Source organism: Geotrypetes seraphini, chromosome 1 (assembly GCF_902459505.1).
Source record: "Geotrypetes seraphini chromosome 1, aGeoSer1.1, whole genome shotgun sequence".
NCBI lineage: Eukaryota > Metazoa > Chordata > Amphibia > Gymnophiona > Dermophiidae > Geotrypetes > Geotrypetes seraphini.
Genome location: NC_047084.1, coordinates 467,911,398 through 467,934,148, shown reverse-complemented (window position 1 = coordinate 467,934,148; position 22,751 = coordinate 467,911,398). Strand labels below are relative to the sequence as shown.

Here is a 22,751-nt window from a genome sequence, read left to right as displayed (position 1 = left end):
TCTGGCTGGGTGGAGTTCTAACTCTAGACTACAGCGTCCAAGAGTTTATTTTTTAAAGGCACTGCCCCTGTTTCTCTTTCACTCTCTCCTTTAGAAGACCCATTGTATGGCTGACACCCTATCCACTTTGCATTTCCAGGCTATGTCCAAGGGTGCAGTTGTGGTAGAATTAAAGCGTTACACATTAGTTCTTGATGCTTCTCCACCTCTCCCCCTCTTTGCATGGATAAAACCAGTCACTAGGAATACATTGCATGTATTTATAAACAAGTCTGTAGAAAGATATCCAGAATCTGATGGGAGACTAATCCCAGAGCTCAATCCCAGTCTTTATATAAAGCAGAGAAGGTATATGTAAGCACACCAAACTTGAAATTAGTTAAATGGAAGTCAAGGGTAGTTGAACAGAGGTGAAGCCCTTGTAAGGTTAATGAATATCTTTAAGATGTATTTTTGGGGGACTGCTTGGGTCCCTGTCTCCTGTACTTGCAAGCTGTCAAAACTATCCTTCTAAATTTCCAGTATTTTGAAATAATGCCTCTACACAAACCCTTAAAATAAAGGAACCAAGAAAGAGATAGCAGCTGTGTTCATCTTATGCAAGCAAACCAGAAGTGAGTTCAGCTTTCTGGATTTAGACACATTATTTATGCACTGGACTGGGGATCAAATGCAGTGTCCTGGCCTCTCACTTATAGCACAGCTGTTATCTGGCGTACCACTGTTGACAGGGCTAAAGCCAGAGTTCAGGAAGACTCTCACAAGTTTTTCTGCTTTTTATTTATGTGCTATAGTTCGAAGGGAAGAGGAGGATCTCAGCAGAAGAAGCCATGCAGCATCCCTACTTCCAGTTTCTGGGAGAGCGGGTTCATAAACTCCCAGACAGTAAGCATCACACAGACTTTACTGACGTGTTCAGTGTATGCTTTGCAGATATGTTTTATATGGATTGGCTTGAAAAATTAGCATCAAACTGTGTGTGTATGCATTGTACTAATATTTCCCTGGGGTAATTTCTATCTCCTGCCATATCAACCAAGCTCTAAGAAGTGTACAAAATGTTTTCCTGGCACATGTGTACGTTTATGTAGACCTAGTGTTAATCACACTGAGTATGTTCTGAAACTAATTGATCTGCATCTTGTTCTAGCTGAAGGTTTTTATCAGGTAAATACTAACAGTTTCTTTAGCAATCTCCAGACCGGCATAGGAATCTTACAATCGGGTTATATCTCATCATGACCAGCAGGTGGAGACTGAGACAAAACTTTGGAATAATACATATCATGTGACCCCCCTCCTGAATTACCTCAGTCTTCTCTCAGTCTTCAGCAGGTGTTAGTGAGCTGTAACCATCTCCCTTGGTAGGACTGTTGGAATTTCTTTAGGACTTTTTGTCCCCTTTTTGGTGCCAGATTAAGCTTGGGTAGACCCTCTTTGGGGTCCGTCCAACCACAGGGGTGTCAAACCCGGCGGGTCGCGTGCTGTGTCCCTTCCCCCCTTTCCTCCACCTTCCCAATATTTTTTTAGAGGTGCCTCAATGGTAAGCCTTACCCCTTGGTTGGTAAGGCATACTGTTTGGAGAGCCAAGTGGAGTTTGTTCTGTGAAAAAAAAAAAAAGTGCCAGTCTGAAGGGTTGCTTTCCCTTTAAATATGCTGTAAATTACTGTATTTTTCAACTAACCGGCACTTTTCTTTTAGCTAGGCCGCATATGGAGCAATTGAACACTTCTCAGGGGAAGAGATGCTCAATTTGGTCCAGACGCAAGGCACTTGCGGCTGGCCTGAAAACAGCTGTTCAGGCCAGTGCAGTGGAGGAGCCTTGTCGGCAGCAGGTGCCAGTGTCCAGGGCTCCCTGCAGCTAGAGCCTCGCGAGCTAGCAGTGGTTTGCAGGGAACCCCGGTCTTCCCCTGCCGCCGACAGTAATGATAAAAAGGATTCCCTTGCTGCCAAAGTGACTGGGGATTTCCTATCAGCTGTTTTCTTTCACAGATGATGCCGGCTTTTGCCTGCTTTAGCAGCTGGGACAGTTCAGGCTTCCCTGCCGCTACAGGCCCTGGAGGGGTTATTTTTGGCATATTTTTTTCCGTTTTTCTTCAGATAGCCCCTCAATCTTGTATATATCTTCAGGTGCCTTCTCCCTGTTTTGGCATAAAAGGGACAGATTTCAGCTGGGTCCCCTGCTGGTCCCCATGGTGCCGTCGAGGGGTTTTCCCCTCATTTTCTTTTTACTTTGTGTAAAGCATATTTTCTGGTGGCTGGGGGTCCTGTTTGTGTCCCAGGGATCTCGGGGGGATTTGTTCCCCGCACCCCCTGCTGTTTGGACCCCTTAAACCTGCTGTTTGGACCCCCACCTCCTCCCTCATCCAGGTGCCCACATATGGCCTTGGACGAGGACTTGATGTCTCAGGAGAGTTTTAACTAATGCATGAGGACCTGGATCCTCTCAAGGGGACGGCCGCTGGTACCGGGGACTTGGTTTTTTCCATCTACCAGCAAGGAGGCGTTCGTGGTATGCCATTTTCAGAGGGACAAGCTCTCAGATCTGATTCAGCAGATCTCCTTGGTGTTGCGCTTTCAGGAGGCGCTGCCTGAGACCCCGAGTGTGGAGGACCCTCTTCTTTGGGGGATCTCCTCTGCTTCCCGATACATATGTTTTTTTCTGGATATTTTCGGTTTGCGCGCTCCTTGGCTTGTTTGTATCCCGTCCCGGTGGAGGATAGGGCTACCTTAAAGTCACCAGTGGTGGATGCGGTGGTCTCAGCTATGGCTACGCAGCATACTGTGCCTATCAATGACAGTTCGGTCTTACAGGACTCTGAGGAGCGTAAGTTGGAGACCCTTGGGGATCCAGGCAGCTAGTTGTGGAGAACTGGTGGCTCGGGCCGTTTTTCGAGTAGGTCCTTGCCAGTGATTCTGATGGCTGCCTCTTTCCTCTCAGACGCCCTCTATGACTTCTTGCGGACATCTGTCAAATCCATAGCTTTCGGTGTGGCTGCGTGTTGGACCTTCTGGCTTCGGACTTGTCGATGGATGCGGTGTCCAACACTACACTTTACAGAGGTTTTGGACAAGTTAGTTCAAACTCTGACGGACTCTAAAGTGCCCCGCCTACCTGAAGACCGTGCTTGCCAGGCTGTTCGAGGTGGCCCAGGTAAGCAAATTGCAATCTCAGATTTGCCTGTTTTTGGCATCCCGGTGTCCTTGGGCGCTGGATTTCCTCCAAGTCTTGGGGTCGATGGTGGCTTCCCTCTGCTTCGGAGGTGATCGCCCCAGAGGCACAGTCTGGATCACCCTGTTCCTCTGCGGGGCTTGGCTCACTGCAGTCTTCATTGGTAGCTCCAGACATCCATATTGTTCAAGGGACAAGTCTGGATCAGCCACAGTGGATGGTGCTTCTCATGGATGTCAGTCTCCTCAGTTGGGGAGCTCTGTGTCTAGGTCACTCAGCTCAGGGCACATGTTCCACGGAGGAGGTGTCCTGGTCGATCAATGTTCTGGAGACCAGAGCCATCCATTTGGCGCTGTTAGCCTTCCACTCCTACTTGACGGGCAAGTCAGTCCAGGTTCTGACAGACAATGTTACGGCCTATGTCAATCATCAAGGGGGCACCAAAAGCACTCAGGTGGTGCAGGAGATGGTTCTGCTCATGGTCTGGGCAGAGTCACATCTTCAGGACATCTCAGCCTCCCACATAGCCGGAGTGGAGAATGTTCAAGCGGACTTCCTCTGTCGTCATGTGCTAGGTCCCGGAGAGTGGTGTCTAAGCCACGTAGCCTTTCAGTTGATAGTGCAGTCTTGGGGTCAGCCCCTCATGGCCACTAATGTCAATGCCAAAACACCCGCTTCAGTCATTGCAGAGACGGTCAGGCCGAGGGTCTGGATGCTCTGGTTCAACCATGGCCAACAGAGAGGCTGTTGTATGTGTTCACTCTGTGGCCATTAGTGGACAGAGTTCTACTCTGCATTGTTCGTCATTGGGACCTGGTAGTTCAAGTAGCTCCGGATTGGCCCAGACAGCTGTGGCATGCAGGTCTGGTGCAGTATCTGGTCTTGGATCCTCTTCCGAGTCCCTTTTGTCTTAAGCTTGGCTCTTGAAAGTGAACACCTAGGTAAGAAGGAGTATTCAGATAAAGTGATCTTTTCTCTCTTGGGTTCCTGGAGATTTTCCACTTCTCGGGCTTATGTGCGGATTTGGCGTATATTTGAGGAGTAGTGTATGGCGCGGAGAGTGGTCTATTTTCGTACTTCCCTGCCCAACATCTTAGAGTTCTTGCAGGATGGCCTGGACAGGAGCCTGGTTTGGTCTTCGCTCCGGGTTAAACTTGTGGCCTTGTCAGCTTATTATGAAGTCAGCGTCTGACTGCCATTCCTGATGTCGTTCACTTCTTGCGGGCGGCCAAATTGCTCAAGCCTCCCGAGCGATCATCTGCTCCCTCTTGGGTTTTGAATCTGGTCCTGTTCGGGCTGATGCACCCCCCTTTGGAGCCTTTGGGTGCCTGCTCATTGAAGGACTTTACTCTTAAGGTGGTTTTCTTGGTGGTTCTTACTTCTGCTAGATGTGTTTCAGAGCTGCAGGCTTTCTCTTGTAGGTCTCTTTTCCTGGAGTTTTCTAAGAAGCGGGTCGTGTTGAGGCCTATTCCTTCCTTTTCTGCCAAAAGTAATTTCTCCTTTTCATGGCAATCAGTCCATAGTCCTCCCTGTGTTGGGTAGTTGGGAGGATTCTTCAGAGCAGAAACAGTTGCACAAACTACATGTTGGTCGGGTCCTTCGTGCGTGCGTGCAGAGGACGCTGGAGATCAGAAAATTAGATCATCTTTTTGTCATTCTAGTGGGTCCTCGTAAGGGGGATGCCGCTTCCAAGGCTACCATTGGGCACTGGATCAAGGAGACTAGTGCTTCTGCTTACGTTCTTCAGAAGAAACCTATTCCGGCCTTTCTCAAGTGGGCCTTGACCAGTGGATATTTGTAAGGCTGCTGTTTGGTCTTCCTTGCATTCCTTTTTCAGACACTACCGTGTGGACGTTCAGGCATGTCAGGACGGTGTTCGCTAGCATGTTCTGGTTTCGGCCCTTCAGGGGTCCCACCCATGATGGGGACTGTTTTGGTACGTCCTGCTTGTAAGATTCCTATGCCGATCTGGAGAGTTGCTAAAGAAGGAGAAATTAGGTTCATACCTCCTAATTTACTTTCTTTTAGCCTCTCCAGACCGACATAGTACCCCACCCTGACTATTGTCGTGTTGTTATTGCGTGCAGTTTTTGCTTTTTCAGCAAGTTCTAGTATTTTTCTAGGGCCAGGGAGATCTAAGAACAGCGGCTGTGGCTCAGCTGGCGTAGCTGATGAGCTATGGGGACCTTTGCTATTTGTATTTGTTCCTTTGCATTTTCCAACAGCGTTCCTGTTTTTATTAGTTGATACTCCTGTTCGGAGTCCTATTTTTTTCTGTTTATAGTTCTTATTTCTGCTTGGCTATTCAGCACACTGAGGTAATTAGGGGGAGTAACCTATTACATACCATTCCAAAGTTTTGTCTCAGTCTCCACCTGCTGGTCATGATGAGATATAACCCGCTTGTAAGATTCCTATGCCGGTCTGGAGAGGCAAAAGAAAGTAAATTAGCAGGTAAGTACCTAATTTCTCCTTGTGATGGGCAGTGTTGCAGCATTTGCTAAACCCAAGATCTCCTTAGGATATTTCCTCAATAAAATCTGAGATGAAAGTTATACCATGTATACTCAAATATAAGTCAAGATTTTTGGGCCAAAAATAGGCGCCTTGGCTTATATTCGGGTCAGCGCCCTCCCGGACCTGTTGCAGGCCTCTTTTGGGCCTGCAATAAGACCTAGTGGTCACACCCATCTCCTGTCCCAGCCGACTATTAAAACTTTTACCTCCCTTACCTCCCTAGCGTACCTTTAAAATCCCCAGTTGTCCAGCGGTGAACCAGAGCAGAAACGGCCTTACTGCGCTCCTGCCCCGTGCAGAGCCACTAGTAATTGACTGCTGCAGGGCAGGAGGGACAGGGTATAGAGCCTAGCAGAGCAGGAAGGGAGGGCGGACAGGATACAGAGCCAGGCAGGAAGGGAGGAAGGCTGAGTGCAGAGCCTGGCAGGGCAGGAATGGAGAGGGGACAGAGCCTGGCAGGGAGGGAGAGGGAACAGGGTTCAGAGCCTGGCAGGAAGGGAATGGGGGCTGGCTGCAGAGCCTGGCAGGGCACTTGAATATTACCCCTTCCCCCTGTTTATATTTGAGGCAACATTTTTTTCCTCCTTTTTGAGGGGAGAAAGGTTACCTCAGTTTATATTTGGGTCAGCTTATATTCGAATATATACAGTAAATTGAAAGAAAATTTAAGAAGCATATATTTCTTTTCTATACTACATAGTCTTTAAGAAGCATGTGCATTATTATTTATTGGCAAATGATATTTCAGTGCAGGTGACACCCATCCTAGCTAGTAATCAGCCTCAGTTGTTACAGGGAATGTCTGGGTTTGAAGGAACTCTGTAAACAAGAAGTATACTCCATTTAGTTTTCTTATCCAGTTTTCTCAGTAAGACATTCTGACCTTGATGGCTGATGTACATCAATTGATACAACTTGCAAGATTTTACAAACCACCACAGCCAGACATTTCATAACCTAGAACACAAGAAAATATTACTCTATAGCCAGGTGTACAAATGCCATTTTCAGTGATTATTTTCTGCAGCATTTAGCCAAGCAGGGGAGACAATGAACGGGGAGCAGATTTTGCATCCTACCTCCTTTGTGTTCTGTGCAGCTGCACCACACACACAGCTCTCAGGACAGTCCTATCTGGAACAAGAAATCATGATATAACATTTGAAGAAAATATACTGAGGAGAAACATGAGGACACATGGAATTTAAGAAAACTTGGGATAAACCAAAAATTCTTAGATATGAGAATGTAAAGAAAAGCTATCTGGAATGAACAGCCTAGAGAGGCCCTGTGGGCCTTATTTGCCATCAGTTTTTCGTTGTCTTTAATCCATAGACTTTCAGGCCCAGATTCAATAAACGGTGCCTGGAATTAGGTGTCTAGATTAGCACCATTAATTAAAAAGCACCATTAAAAAATAATTAGCTGGTAGGCACTTCGAGGTAGGTGTCTATTCTGAGGTGCCTACCAGAAAGTAGGTATGGTTAGGGGTGGATTTTAGGTGTAGCTTGACTTAGTCACTCCCTGGCATAAATGTGAGTGCGCCTAAGGTTTTCATTCCTAAGACTGCTTAGGCACCGCTAGGCATGATTCTATAAACAATGCCTAGTGGATGATTAACAGTTATACTCCTCAGAGCCTAGAAGTTGGTCGTCATTTACAGAATCAGGGCCTCGGTATCTATAGCAACCATAGAGCATCACTACTACATTAATATAACCCACAAAGAATAAACACCAACATACAGTAGTTAGGTGACCTATCAATGATGTTTAAAATGAGCACCAAACAATACCAATTATAGCCAATAATTGTTTGTTAATGCCTTTTAACAGCTAATTAATAAATTAAGTTATGTATACAACTGACACTATTCGATAAATTGTGTGTGCAACTTTGCATGCTAAGAGCAAATTGGGCGCATGTGTATATAGAATTAGGGGCAAATGCATAGAGTAAACACAAGAAGTCACTGTTGTAATAGAATAATCCAAAATCATAAACATGCATTATACAAACTAACCAAAATATGTCACTGTTGTGTCAGAGGAATCTGAAAACCTATAGACCTGCAACATATTAATTTACTACTTGCTGCTAGGTGCCAGAATCATACCATGGAATCCAGAAAATAATTACCTGCAGTACATGTACTTGCTATAGGGTAGGAGGGCTATTAAGTGGTTCTCAAGGACAGCAAACAAATTGGATTTTCACTACCGTCAAAAATTACAAAGACTAGGGGACACTTCATGAAGTTACAGGGAAATACTTTTAAAACCAATAGGAGGAAATTTTTTTTCACTCAGAGAATAGTTAAGCTCTGGAACGCATTGACAGAGGTTGTGGTAAGAGTGGATAGCGTAGCTGATTTTAAGAAAGGTTTGGACAAGTTCCTGGAGGAAAAGTCCATAGTCTGCTATTGAGAAAGACATGGGGGAAGCCACTGCTTGCCCTGGATCGGTAGCATGGAATATTGCTACACCTTGGGTTTTGGCCAGGTGCTAATTACCTGGATTGGCCACCGTGAGAATGGGCTACTGGGCTTGATGTACCATTGGTTTGACCCAGTAAGGCTATTCTTATGTTCTTACATAAATCTATTTTATGTTTAGTCTTTACTGATATCATGGAAACCTAATCCATTTGTGGCCCTTGAAGAATGAAGAGAATGCCATGGCCTTTAGTATCACTACTGTACCAACTTAATCCTGACCGTAGGGCATATAGACGTGTTCAGTTAGCAAGACCCTGTATATTCGTTAATATTTTCTTTTTTCTCTTTCCTCTTTCAGCAACTTCAATATTTGCACTAAAGGAGATTCAGTTGCAGAAAGAGATTGGACAGAAATCTTCTGTGTTACATAGCTCAGGTGGGTTGTGCAGAACCCGAACTCACATACACACAAAAATTTCCATGACCGTCTCAAATACAAGTCCCTTTCCTAGTCAGCCCACCTGTTTCTTCCTCCCATCTCTCAACATTCATTTTTATTATTCCCAGTTATCTTGTTATGCTCTTATTAGGTAACATTCTATTTATGCCATATTATTTTAGAGTTGTTAACACATGGCAGATGGTGGTAGTGAGCAGGCCAAATGGGTCTTTCTTACTCACTCTATGTACACTATTCTAACTGGAGCAATAACCTAATGGTTAGAACAGCAGACTGAGAACCAACCAGAGAAGCCAGGTTCAATTCTCACTGCTGCTCTTTGTGATTTTTTACAAGTCACTTAAACCTCCACTACCTCAGGTAAAAAAATGAGATTGCAACCCCTCCAGGGACAGGAAAAAATATATCGTACCTGAATATAATTCACAAAAAGGCACAGACTGAATCCAGATGTCCAATAGAACTGCTTTCTTTGCCTGGCTTTTGAAATGTGGTGATCCACAGGGCTCAGTCTTGTTCCCTATTCTTTTTTAGTATCTACTATATGTTCAGTCTCTGGAGCAAATGAAGCATGATCTTCTTTTAGTTCCTTTCATAAATGCAAATGATATCTGGTTTGTATACAGTATTGGCTAGGAAAGGGAGGCACCCACATTTTTATGTTTATTGGTTCTTGATATACTGCCTTTCAGGGACTCGCAGCCTGTTTTACAAAGCTGCGCTAGCGGCTGCCGCATGGCAACAGCCCTGAAGCCCTTTAAATTTCTATGGGTTTCGGGGCCGTTACTGCGCGGCTTTGTAAAACAGGCCCTCATTGCGGTTTAAATAAGAACAAAGAAGGAAAGGATAACCAAGTTATTGACAGAAAAGATAAGAAAGAGAGAAAATGGAGTCAGGTCAGACAAAAAGAGAAAAAAAGAAAGTCATAGTTCAAAAAGACAGGCAAGAGCTCCACCCTATTGTATGTCCATAACACCTAGTACAGTGCCAAAGCCTTTTGTGAAAAAGATAAGTCTTCAGGTTGGAATGAAATTTCTTCTAGGATGACTCCTTACAAAGAGTGATGGATAGTGTATTCCAGAGGGTCATACCATTAATGAAAAAAAAACATTTTAGTGAGTAGATTCTAAACAAACCCAGAAGATAGAGGAAATGGTCAAACAAACATCCCAGGCAGACTGCAGAGCCCTAATGAAATTGAGTATACTGGGTACAATGGGTTATTGGAATGAAGAGCCTTGTGAATTAGAGGCAAGATTTTAAAACTGGGCTGTATAAGATATGGGGAGCCAGTGATAATGGATGAGGAATGGAGCGATGTGGTCAAATTTTCGCACCCGTGATGTTCTGTGCCTATAGAAAAAAAAATGAAAACAACAGGCAGACCTGTAGACTTTTCAGGGTCGGGTTTAATGATCCAATTCTGGCATGCAAAGTTAGGGCATCAATCAGATGGCTGGTTTTAATATTGATGCCCTCATTTGCATGCCAGAATTGGGGAATAAGCGATCGTACGGAAAATCACAAGATGAGACAATTTATGAATTGGGTCGGCAAATATGATCGGTCATTAAACCAGGCAAACTGGTTCAGCGACAATCATTAGATGATCGGAGACTATAGTGCATCTGGTCCTGTAAAATTGCCTCAACAGGAAGAGCGTAGCCAGACCTCTATTTCTGGGTAGGCCTAGCGGTGGAATAGCTGGGCATGACCCATACATGTCCTCTCTACCCATTGCCCCTCTCCCCTCCCTCAAATGGTATAAATTAATACCTTGGCTGGAAGGGATCCCTAAGCCCTGCTTGCTAAAGAGTCCTCTCCGGAGCCTCCCTGAGCTGTCTAAACCTGAGGGCAGTTGGCGACATGCTTCTGCTGCTGAGAGCTGTCTGCACATGCTCAGTTCATGAATGTGAACAGTGCATGTGTGGGCATCAGCAGATGGAAGCATGCCACTGACTACCCTGAGGTTTAGACATCTCGAGGAGGCTGTGGAAAGAACTCTTTAGCTAGTGGAGCTTGGGAATCCCTGCCAGCTACATTAATAATGCACACTGTTGCTAGGTTGGCCTGAACAGAAACTGAGTAGGCCCCTGCCCACCCATGACTAAACTACTGCCTCACTGTTAAAAGAGATTTTAAGCTTAAGTTTAATTCCTCCGAGACAGAAGTTTTATGGATCAGGAAAATGCTATTTGTTAGATCCCCTTAGGACTGAGAGAGAGAGCGAATACAGTTACTTTTATTGGCTGAGGTTTGTATTGGTTGATTTTTTTAAACTGGATAAGCAGCTTCCCAAAGTAGTTAAATCCTTTGTTATGTACTGTAACTTCATTTTATAAAAGTCTTCACGCTTATTTATTGAGGATGGCCCTGCTTGCAGTTGTCCATACAAATATTATATTGAGGATCGACTGTTATTATGGATTATATTAAGGATTATCGGTTAGAGATGCAACTTGATTGCAATTACTCTGATCTTTCAAATTCAAACAAGTACTAAAAACTATTTCTATCACTTATGGCAACTGCAAAATCTCTCTCCATATATCAAAAAGATGAGTGATAACAGAGGTCTATGCCAGAATAACTTCAAGACTGGACTACTGTAATGCCCGTTATACTAGTCAAACAAAAAAGAGTTTGCACCAGCTCTAACTAATTCAAAAATGCTGCAGCCCAGCTGATAGAGGGTGGCAAGCAGCATGACCACATCCCACTCTTCCTACAAAACTACACTGACTATCTGTACCTTACCATGCAGGGCAGCTAGATTTGCAAGATTGGAATCCAAACGTTTCATATATCTTCAAGGTGTGAATAGATGAAATAAAAGTTTCTCATTTACTTTTTTTTTTTCTGAAGTCAATTTGAGAGACTTGAGATTTTCTCCCTCACTCTTAGAATAACAGTAATTACGTACTTAGAGGTGCCAGTTATTGGTAGTTATGTGTGTAAATGCTAGGTGCTATTCTCTAATGTATGCGCCAAAGTTGCTTGAGGCCAGATTCTATAAACAGAGCTCAAAAATGGGTGCCGGAAAAAAGGGCATGTACCCTTAGTGACAATTCCCATGCCAAATTGTGGATGCCAGACTTATGGCTGTGAAATCTAGGCATCAAAGTTGGGCATGCTGACCCATTATTCTGTTACAGCACGCACTTTTCAGAATGCTACAGTCAAGCCCATGCCCTTCCCATGGCCTTAGGATACCCTTACATGGGTCCTTCCCAAGCGCTAAGGCCATTTTTATTATAACGGTAAAACTGGTTTTATTGCCATTTTTCTTGTGGGCAATTTTTAAAAATTAACACATGAGCTCTTACCACCACCCATTTTGTAGGCAGTGAATGGTGCTTGAAGTACCTAAAACTTAGGCACCAAGGAACGCGTCACTGGGTGTAATTCTTTTAAATGTTATGCGCACTGAATAGCATCACGCTTAGCGACGCCTAATAGGGCTGAGGCATCGTTGGTATCCTAATGTTAGGTGCACCCTATTTAGGCCAGGGTTTTCTTGGTCTAAATGCCAGCACCTAAGATAGGTGCCTTCATGGAAAGCACATCTACAATCTGCCCCCCTAACCACACCTACTTTGAAGTAGGCGTCTTAGACTAGGCACCTACCAAGTTAGGTAACTAACATAAGAATTGCCATACTGGGACAGACTGAAGGTCCATCAAGCCCAGTATCCTGTTTCCAACAGTGGCCAACCCAGGTCCCTAGTACCTAACCTGATCCCAGGTAGCAAAACAGATTCTATGCTGCTTATCCTAGGAATAGGCAGTGGATTTCCCCAAGCCATCTCAATAATGGCCTATGGACTTCTGTTTTAGGAAATTATCCAAACCTTTTGTAAACTCCACTAAGCTAACTGATTTCACCACACTCTCTGGTAGCGAATTTCAGAGTTTAATTACACGTTGTGTGAAGAAATATTTTTTCCAGTTTGTTTTAAATTTACTACTAAGTAGCTTCATCACATGCCCCCTAGTCCCAGTATTTTTGGAAAGAGTAAGCAAGCAGTTCACATCTACCCTTTCCACTCCACTATTTTATAGATCTCTATCATATCACCCCTGAGCCATCGCTTCTCCAAGCTGAAGTGGCCTAGCTGCTTTAGCCTTTCCTCATAGGGAAGTCGTCCCATCCTTTTTATCATTTTTGTTGCCCTTCTCTGTACGTTTTCTAATTCTGCTATATATTTTTTGAGATATGGCGACCAGAACTGCACACAGTATTCGAGGTATGGCCGTTCCATAGAGTGATACAAGGGCATTATATCATTTTCATCTTTGTTTTCCATTCCTTTCCTGATAATTCCTAACATTCTATTTGCTTTCTTAGCAGCCACCACACATTGAGCTGAGGGTTTCAACGTATCCTCAACAATGAAACCTAGGTCCTTTTCCTGGGCAGTGACTCCTAACACAGAACCCAGCATCACATAGATATAGTTCGGGTTCCTCTTTCACACATGCATTACTTTGCACTTGCTCACATTAAACGTCAGCTGCCATTTTGATGCCCAGTCTTCCAGTCTCATAAGGTCCTCTTGCAATTTTTCACAATTCTCATATGATTTAACAACTTTGAACAACTTTGTGTCATCAGAAAATTTAATTATCTCACTAGTTATTCCCATCTCTAGATCATTGATAAATATGTTAAAAAGTAGCGGTCCTAGTGTTAAAAATTTATTATTAATTGGTGGAACTTAACCAATAATGCACATCCCTCTCTGGCTTAGAGAAATATGTATTATAAAGAACTATTAATTTGGAGAAAGTTAGCTCGCTTGATTAACACTCAGTTCTGTAACCATAATTAAATATATATGAATATCGATTCAAGGACCAAGACCCAGAACATTTACAAGCAAACTGAAAGTTTATTTTCTTTTTAGAGCGAGTATAAAATTACAATCAAACTGGTAGAAGCAGTAAGATCGTTAAGCAAAGAATTAATAGAAATACACAGACAAAATTTCTCTAAGATTAAAGGTTCAAAGTTACTCATACTGCTGGTTGAAAAGTCCTTCAGCACATGTTTAGAAGCACATGGTTGCAGAGGGAGAAAAAAGTGTCCAGCGTTGGTGATACAGGAAAAAGAGGAAAGAGAGCGAACATCACATGGTATCGATGCTTTATAGATGTGGGGGGATTCCCAGGAGGCATCAAAACTCAGGGGCAGTCTCTATCTCACATCCAATCATATAGCAGTGCATCACAGAGCAGGGCAGTCTCTTTATCTCGGTGATGTCATGATGAGATTTTCTTGCAAACCATGGGGGGGGGGCAGGGGTCCATGCTTTTGTGTATTCGCCTTAGTTGCATCTGTCTGGCCATGTCATTTGTCCTTTTACTGGCACACCCAGTCATGTTTTTGTAATAGGTGCTTTCAGCACAGCACCTGGACAAGATGGCTGGGGCAGGCCTGGACTCCAAACTTTTCAGAATCCCAGTTAGAAATCATATTTACTTTAAGTCCATAATTTCAAGCAACTTAAATATAATATTGGGAATATAAGATAAAAGCACATATTTTACTAAGGATGCAATAGCTATAACAAACTATATACAAAATATTTATTAAACCTTGAAAGAAAGGAAGAGAAAGGAAAAAAGTGTGTGGGGGAGAAAAGAGACCAATTTGTGTATAGAGTGTGATAGATAGTATAAAGTGGTATTTGCAGATTACGCTACACTAGCACAGACCCCTGGGGAACCCCATTATTTAAGAATTTGAAAATTGAATATAAGGGAGGTATTTTTGTGAACCCCGTTATTTACCCTTCTCCATTGAGAATATTGACCATTTAAACCCACTCTGTTTTCTGTCTTTCAACCAGTTCTCAATTCATAAAAGGACATTACCTCCTATCCCATAACTTTCTAATTTCCTCAGAAGTCTTTCATAAAGTACTTTGGAAAATGCCTTTTGAAAATCCAAATACACAATATCAACTGGTTCACCTTTATCCACATGTTCATTTATCCCTTCAAAGAAATGCATTAGATTGGTGAGGCAAGATTTCCCTTGACTAAAACCATGCTGGCTTTCTCTCATTAATCCATACTTACATATATGTTCTGTCATTTTATTCTTTAAAATAGTCTCTACCATTTTGCCTGGCACCAATGTCAGACTTACCAGGCTATAATTTCCTAGATCACCTCTGGAACCCTTTTTAAAAATCAGCATCACATTGACCACCCTTCAGTCTTCCGGTACAAATTACTAACAATAGCTCTGCAAGTTCATTTTTCAATTCTATCAGCACTCTGGGATATATACCATCCAGTCCAGGCGATTTGCTACTGTTCAATTTGTCAAATTAACCCATTACATCATCCAGTGTTACAGAGATTTGTATGATTTTCTCTGATTCATCAGAAATTGAATACAATTTCTGGCACCAGTATCTCCCCAATATCTTCCTCAGTGAAGATCGAGGCAAATAATTCATTTAATCTCTCCACTATGTCCTTGTCTTCGGTCCAACTGATTTTCTTCCTGGCTTCTTGCTTTTAATATACCTAAAAAAGTTTTTAATATATGTTTTTGCTTCCAGCGCAATCTTCTTTTCAAGGTCTCTCTTCGCCTTTCATTTAACTTGGCATTCCTTGTGTTGTTTACAATTATTTTCAGTCAGATCCTTCTTCCACTTTCTGAAGGATTCTCTTTTAGCTCTAAAAGCTTCCTTCACCTCACTCGTTAACCATGCTGGCTGCTGTTTGGTCTTCCTTCCTCATATTTTAATACATGTAATATATATAGTCTGGGCTTCCAGGATGGAATTTTTAAAAAACATCCATGCCTGATGTATATTTTTGACCTTTGCTGCTGCACCTTGCTGTAGTGTGCTGCATTGTAAAACATCCAGGTTTTAACTGCAATTTATGTCAATTATGAGGTGTCAATTTTCAATTATTGGCTCCGATTTAGCCTGTTGATCAATTAAATTAGGCATGCCGATGTAGGCACCTAACTTTTAGGTGGACTTTATAGAATCAGGGCCAAAGGGCTCATGCAGTATGAATGCACTAACCACTTAGCATGCAATAATATAGCTGTGCCAGTTGGTTAGCTCAAGAACACCCACTCTCCGCCCATGACATTCCCCTTCCAAAATAAAAAAATAATTTTGTAGCACATGATTAGTGTACACAAATATCAGGATTACTGCTTGATGTTGTAAGATATCCAGTGGTACTCCATTTTGTGCTGCATTATTAAAACATATGTTAACACCTAATGCATCTTAATAAAGGGCCTCATAATTTGTTATTCAATTATTATTTTACTATTTTATCAATAGCTTTATTTCATGGAAAGCAATCTGTGGCCTCTGACTCTCTCTCTCTCTCTCTTTCTCTCTAGTAACTGCACAGAATGGAAAGTTAGATTTATAGCACTCACTGGGTAGCTGAGGCTCCTTCTGAAGAGGATTGGGCCAAGAGACCTGTAAAGTAGGCCTGATCGCAGAAGAAGAATGAGATCACCTCCAGGGCTTCAGCTTGGCCAGCGGAGTTTTTAACAAAGCATACACTCTGAATGTACAGGAGAATTACAGTGGCTCTGGCAGCCCCCTACAAACACTACAAAGACATATTAGTGCCACATCAAGTCTTGGAGAGGTATTAAAGCGAAGACCTACCATTATCTTCTTCCAACATGCATGAACTCAAGGATGAAGTGGAACATGGCACTGGACGTGAAGGAATTTGACATTTGGAGATGCAAAAAAAAAAGCTTGGAAATTTTAGGCAGAGCCTGGAGTCTAAGGAAAGGACAAAGATGTCTGGCCAGAGGGCAGATTTCTGACCATGGATCAATGATATCTCCATAGGTGAGGCCCCCTTCTACTGGTGGGGGAACTGTAGAGTGTCATTACTGTTTGCTTATGGATACTCTGAGACTCTGGGAGAGAAATCCTCAACTGGACCTTGCAAAGCACAGCAGGGAAAACTGAACAAAAAAAATCAGACAGCAGTGAGTATGAAACAGAACAAACACACATGCTGTTAGTCAAGGGGGAAAAGACTGAATCTGTCTGGGGTTTTTGCCCATAATGCATGCTGAGACCTGTAATTTCAATTTCCCCTAAAAAAGCAGGGACCATAATGCCATACAAGGTCACATGGTGGAAATTAATATTTTTTATTATTATTTATGCAAGTTTACAATCTGTAATTCAAGAAACTCAAAAATTACTTGAATATGGAAATAGCAAGTTGTAAGCAAAGTAGCAGAAAGATATCCCCAAAAAAGAAAGAAAAAATACATCTCTAAATATCATCCACCAGATTGAAGGAGAACCAAGAACCCCCTGTCAGAGAGTGTCAATGTCCTTCAAATTGGTAATTGTGAAAAAAGAGAGAGGCTGTATAACTGACTCAGTTTCTGATGTTGTATTAGCTACCTTTTTATGTTTTTTATATTATCTATAGGTCCACACTGAAATTGTATTTGCTATTTTCTTCTGATATTTTTGACAGTAATTGTAAGCCACGTTGAACTCAAGAAGCCGAATGTGGGATACAAGTGTCATAGTAAAGTACAGTAATCAGGAGCTTATAACAAAGCAACACAGGTAGACCTTGTGGGAGAAGAAGACATAATCATAGTTGTTTGTGTTCCCTGGGATCAAAAAACTCCAAATATGAATTATCCTCCCCCCAAATAACAGAGCATTTACAAGATAATCTATATTGACAGTGGGCCCCCAAGGCCATGTCCTAGACCTAAGGGGCTGCAAAATCCTTGCATTTCAGCTGTGTAGCCCTAGATAGACCATGAAAGATTTGAACACATGATCCAAGGAACTTCTCCTTGATATGCCTAAAGCATAAACAAATATAGCATTACAGTCTGGTTGTAAGATAAAAACAACTAATATTGGTGCTTTGGTTGCCACCACCTCCATGGCTACCTGCTATTGACGTCCCCTAATTTGCTTCTTTGTCCTGAATTCCTTCAGTCCCAGAAGTTTAAAAAAAACCAACTTGAGGCATAGGTAGCATTGCCTTGGGGGAAGATTTACAGTATTTCCAAATAATAGTTATTTAACACATCTTCGTGGGGAAAAAGGGGAGATTTATTAAAGTTCAGCAGTCTGGAGTTCAGGCTTCTAGTTTTCCAAGAATTCCACGTTATGGCCCAAACAGCCTTTAGCTCCTGTCATGGCAGTTTTAATCCCTTCAACATCCTTCATCTGCCAGACTGTCTCTCTAAGCCTGACTGAGAATCCTGCTTTGTCCATCCACCTTAGCTACAATTTGGTTAAGCTCTTCAAAATTCACAGCATGCTTAGCAGAGAAAGATGTTTCTAAATTTGATATGGCATCCAATACTGACTCCAGTGTGACCAGTGCTGGGCATTCCAGATAATCCTGAGTGGTTAAGCAAATCTAATCCATCTTCTTCCCTACTGTAGGGATGAAGGTACCATCACGTGAACCCTAGAGTAGGGTTACCATATGGCTTCAGAAAAAGGAGGACGGATTGAAACATCCATGTTTTACTTCCATTGCTTTCAATGGAAGTAAAACCCAAATGTCTTAATCTGCCTCCTTCCTTCTACCAAGTTTAAATGGAAGTAAAACCCAGATGTTTCAATCCATCCTCCTTTTTCTGGAGCCATATGGTAACCCAGCCCTAGAGCAAACTAAATCAGGAGCAAGTATGGGAAGGTGACTACAGCACCAAGAATTGCTCACCTCCTAAAGGTAGTTTTGGGTTTACAGAACACTTCTGGATTGAAGTGGTGCTGCTCCATGCTCTGGGCTTAACAGCACCTCCATAATTCTTGTGGCCCCTGCTTCATCTGTGGGGTATCCAGAATTTAAGAGGCTTGTCACGATATTGAGACACCCAAATCCACCAGGGTTAACTTCCCAAGCTATGGGGGTCTGGATTCCCTTCAGAAGAAGGACAAGCTTCTTCCCCTTTCTTTTTTCCAATCGAGCTTGAGTAATCATGGGGGGGAAAACCAATCCTTCTGCTGATTTCTCCCCAGAGAAGGGCTACTCAAGTAATTTAAGCCGAGGTCCAGAAACTTTGGCTGTCTGAAACCCGGAGTCTGCAAAGTACTGCGCACACAACTGTTACAGAGCACTATCACTCCCAACGAATTGGGAATGGCTGGGGGAAGGATGCACATTTCCCAAAGTTGACATACTAATAAATTAATAACAAATTAGTAAACACAAGTGTTAGTCCTCTCTTACTACCATTTACACCCAGAATACAGCACCCCTCCCAACCAGGGCAATTGCTCTGGGCCCCCAAGCCAGAGTGGGCCCCAAACTTGCCTAAAGCTGAAGGCACAGCCTAACAGGCTTCAGGGTCACCTCCCAGATTTCTGCTTTGGGCCCAAGCCATGTCTAACACCTGCTCTATATTTTCAAAGGCCAGAATCTTCAAGATCTTGTATGCCTATTTCTTAAATATGTACAATGTGCGTATTTCTGAAATATGTACAAGCACAACATGCCAGTAACCTTGGGAAAATTCAGAAAGCTGCAGATTTATAATAAATGCCCAGACTGCTTCTCCAACTGTTCCGATTTTCAACGAATAATAAATTTATTCTGAACTAGGGCACTGATGGCGCCTCTAGATTCCTTAGAACCCCCTTCTCCAAATCCACAATCCTCTCCAAATGTTCTCTCCCAAGCCCTTCTTGTTTGTAGGCTAGCGCTCTAACAACTGTAACCAAACTGCTTACATCTGAACACTTATTTACAGAAGCTTTGTGGTTTTTAAACAAAACACCCCAAATGTCAGATAGACAACTGGGGAGAGCTTGAGGACAATGATGCGTCACTGATTCAAGATGTCATCAATACCTCCAGGACTAAGAGCAGGAGTCATCTCTAGAACATCCACAATATCTGAAGCCATCCCAGCTTGTATACTATTCTATCCCTCTAAACTCTCTTCTGCATCTGGGTCTCTTGCAGGTCTGCCGGCACCAGACAGCCGATTACTGTATTATCGCCCCCAGCCCACCCAGCAATGTGAGAAGTCAACACACCACCAGTGTCACTCCCTTCTCTACTGCCTTCTACTGTTTGCACCAGATCAACTAAAGATGTGCAGGCTGTGGCCAGACATCATCCGAAGGCAGTGCAGGACCTTTCTAGCCACATGCATGCTGCTGATGAATCTACAGGAATTTGTGTCCTAAGAGGCGGGATTGCAGTGAATGCATCAGCATTCATGTGGCTGGAAAGGTGCCGAGCTGCCTTCTGAGGATGTCTGGCTTCTGCTTGCACGTCTTTAGTTGATTCGGTGCAAACAGCAGAAGGCAGTAGGGGAGGGCGTGATACTGGTGGTGTGGTGGTTTCCCGCAGTAAAAATTGGGAACGCCAGACACTGCTGGGTGGCCCTGGGGTAACAGCACAAGTAATTGGCTGTCTGCCGCTGGCACCCTCACAGTACACTTGGGAGGGCTTCAGGGTTCGGACCACGGTCTACCATTCGAGTAACCCTGCCCTAGAGGGTAAAGAGGTCAAACTCTTTTTCTCCACCATATAGTGAAAATTTAAAGATAGGAGTGGTTCACTAATCTGGTTTTCACATCGTCCACAACACATATCATCAGACGTATCTGCATACACTTGGGTCCAAGAACCAAATTAATTTGCATGTTTCGGTTACTCTAAAAAAAAACAACAAAAAACCAAAAAACTTCTTTGTGACCCTCAAGAGTCAAAGTTGAGAAGCCCCTTACCCAGACCTCTGAGAAACATCATTTAATGCCATGACCTTGTCCCTCACTCCCATTGCACAGCGCCTGCTGTCCTTCTCTCCTCAACTTTCTGAAATCATCTGCACAATAACTCCATATCCCCTGTGACACAATCGTTGCCAGTCACTGCAGAGCAAGGAAGGTGTTCTTAGAGGTGGGTTGTTACTAATTCTTCCTCCCCTACTTATATCATGAAAGTTACACATAAAGGGGTCTCCCCAGCAACAACCAGCACAGGTCCCAATCTATGACACCTTAGTCTATGGCAGGGGTAAGCAATTCCGGTTCTCGAGAGCCGGAGCCAAGTCAGGTTTTCAGGATATCCACAATAAATATGCATGAGATAGATTTGCATCTCAAGGAGGCAGTGTATGCAAATCCATCTCATACATATTAATTGTGGATATCCTGAAAACCTGACCTGGCTCTGGCTCTCGAGGACCGGAATTGTCTACCCCTGGTCTATGGCAACTTTAATACTTAACCCTTTAATTAGCAGATGGTGAAAACAGCTGCTTTATATAACTTGATGATGAATGAGAGCAACAGTGAAGATAGGTTTCAAATGGTGGGTCATGACCACAAGTGGGGTTATAAAATCATCCAGTGGAATTTTTAAGTCAAGCACAGCTGCTACCATTGGGCCAGCTTTTGAGGTGTGCAACCCCAACATACTGACTAATGTCAATCAGCAGTTTTTCAGGGCTACCAAACTGGAAAACATTTACATCTGGACTCAGAGAATAGTTAAGCTCTGGAATGCATTGCCAGAGTTTGTGGTAAGAGTGGTTAATGTAGCTGGCTTCAAAAAGGGGAAAAGTCCATAGTCTGCTGTTGAAACATAGTCTACTGTTGAAGCTACTGCTTACCCTGGATCGGTAGCATTAGAATGTTGCTACTCTTTGGATTTTGGCCAGGTACTAGTGACCTGGATTGGCCACCGTGAGACAGGCTACTGGGCTCAATGGACTTTTGGTCTGACCCAATAAGGCTATTCTTATGTCCTTATGTAAAATGAAGGCTATGAAATATACTTGCCTTTGTGGACATCATGCAGCTTGGGCCTCTCATCTCATAAAGGAACTGCAGAGAACTTGTGGGTCAGGTTCTTTCCTACACGGGATGCATGCCCACACAAGAATGCATGCAGGATGGGCCCCCTTGTTGCATAAGACATGCTATGCTGTTCAAGCACTAATCCTCTCTTCACTCTTCTCAAGAATTGAGGATCTAGAGCAGTGGTTCCCAACCCTGTCCTGGGGGACCACCAGGCCTATTGGGTTTCCAGGATAGCCCTAATGAATATGCATGGAGCAGATTTGCATGCCTGGCACCTCCATTATATGCAGATTGCTCTCATGCATATTCATTAGGGCTATCCTGAAAACCCAACTGGCCTGGTGGTCCACTGATCTAGAGTAGGTTTGAAGCAGAGGGTCAAAAGTTCTTCCTGCTTTTGCCATGCCCCTTCCCCATGACTATGCAGGACTACATTCCAGGTGAAAAAAAAAGAGCGCAATGGAAAAGGGTTGTGCAGCATATCGCCAGGATACTACACTAGTGAGACAAAACGATACAGGGGTGTCATGCGGAGATGGAACAACAGGTGCACTCGGGTCAGATTCTAATGTGTAGCTTGTAATAGTTTGATATTTCTTAAATGTATGGATAAGGGAACCCACAGGATCCTGAGGCAGGAGATCATGCACAGTGGAGATGACTTTGAAAGAGGAGATGGTTAGAGGTGGAAGGAACCTGAAAAAAAGATTCCCTGGAGGTAAGCTGGGGAAGGGAGTTAAGAGAGACGACTGGAAGAAGGGCTAGAGGTTAAGAGAGAGAATTAGCTGGACGAAGGGCTGGTTGAGATGAGTGAAAAGTAACCTCGGATGATAATTACATGCACATAGAGTTCCTTTTGTGTTATTTCACAGTACTACAAGTGTAAGAAACAGAATGAATGCAATACATAGCAGGAAGGTCCATAGACTTTATAAGATTTTTGGAGACGGATGCAACTCTCTATTTTCCTTACTAATGTGTTTGGGAAGTAATCTTGAGCCATGTGAATTTTCAAGTGCTAAAAAAAAAAAAAAAAGAATGTGTGTGTGTGTTTGGGGGGGGGGGGGGGAGGTTCACATCAGCCAAAAGTACTGACTTAAGAGCTCAGATCATGTACATGAGTATCTTCACATCAGCCTTCTGAACCCTCTCCGGCACATTTCCATCAAAATCTCTTGTATTCATGCTGGCAAATTCCTTTGTGACGCACCTGACCCAAGTTTCAGCAAATTCCCACTAAATCTCCTAAAAATCCACAGCAAGTCCCTCGAAAGTCTACAGCTCGAGAGATGCTGAAGAAAACATATCCAGAGCATAGTCCCCTTACCTCCCTGTACTGGCTGCAGT

General features: G+C 43.2%; 1 protein-coding gene across 6 annotated transcripts in view; it reads left to right on the top strand.

The window, feature by feature from the left end:
- Positions 1 to 22,472, top strand: part of CDK16 (cyclin dependent kinase 16) — a 110,784-nt gene extending 88,312 nt beyond the window's left edge. For all 6 annotated transcript variants that reach the window (XM_033924338.1, XM_033924321.1, XM_033924306.1 and 3 more), the window contains 3 exons: positions 795 to 885; positions 8,485 to 8,562; positions 15,971 to 22,472. In XM_033924338.1, the coding sequence (XP_033780229.1) occupies positions 795 to 885; positions 8,485 to 8,562; positions 15,971 to 16,002 (201 nt within the window). In that variant the 3' untranslated portion in view covers positions 16,003 to 22,472. The remainder of the gene's footprint in view (positions 1 to 794; positions 886 to 8,484; positions 8,563 to 15,970) is intronic.
- The last annotated feature ends 279 nt before the right edge of the window (positions 22,473 to 22,751 follow it).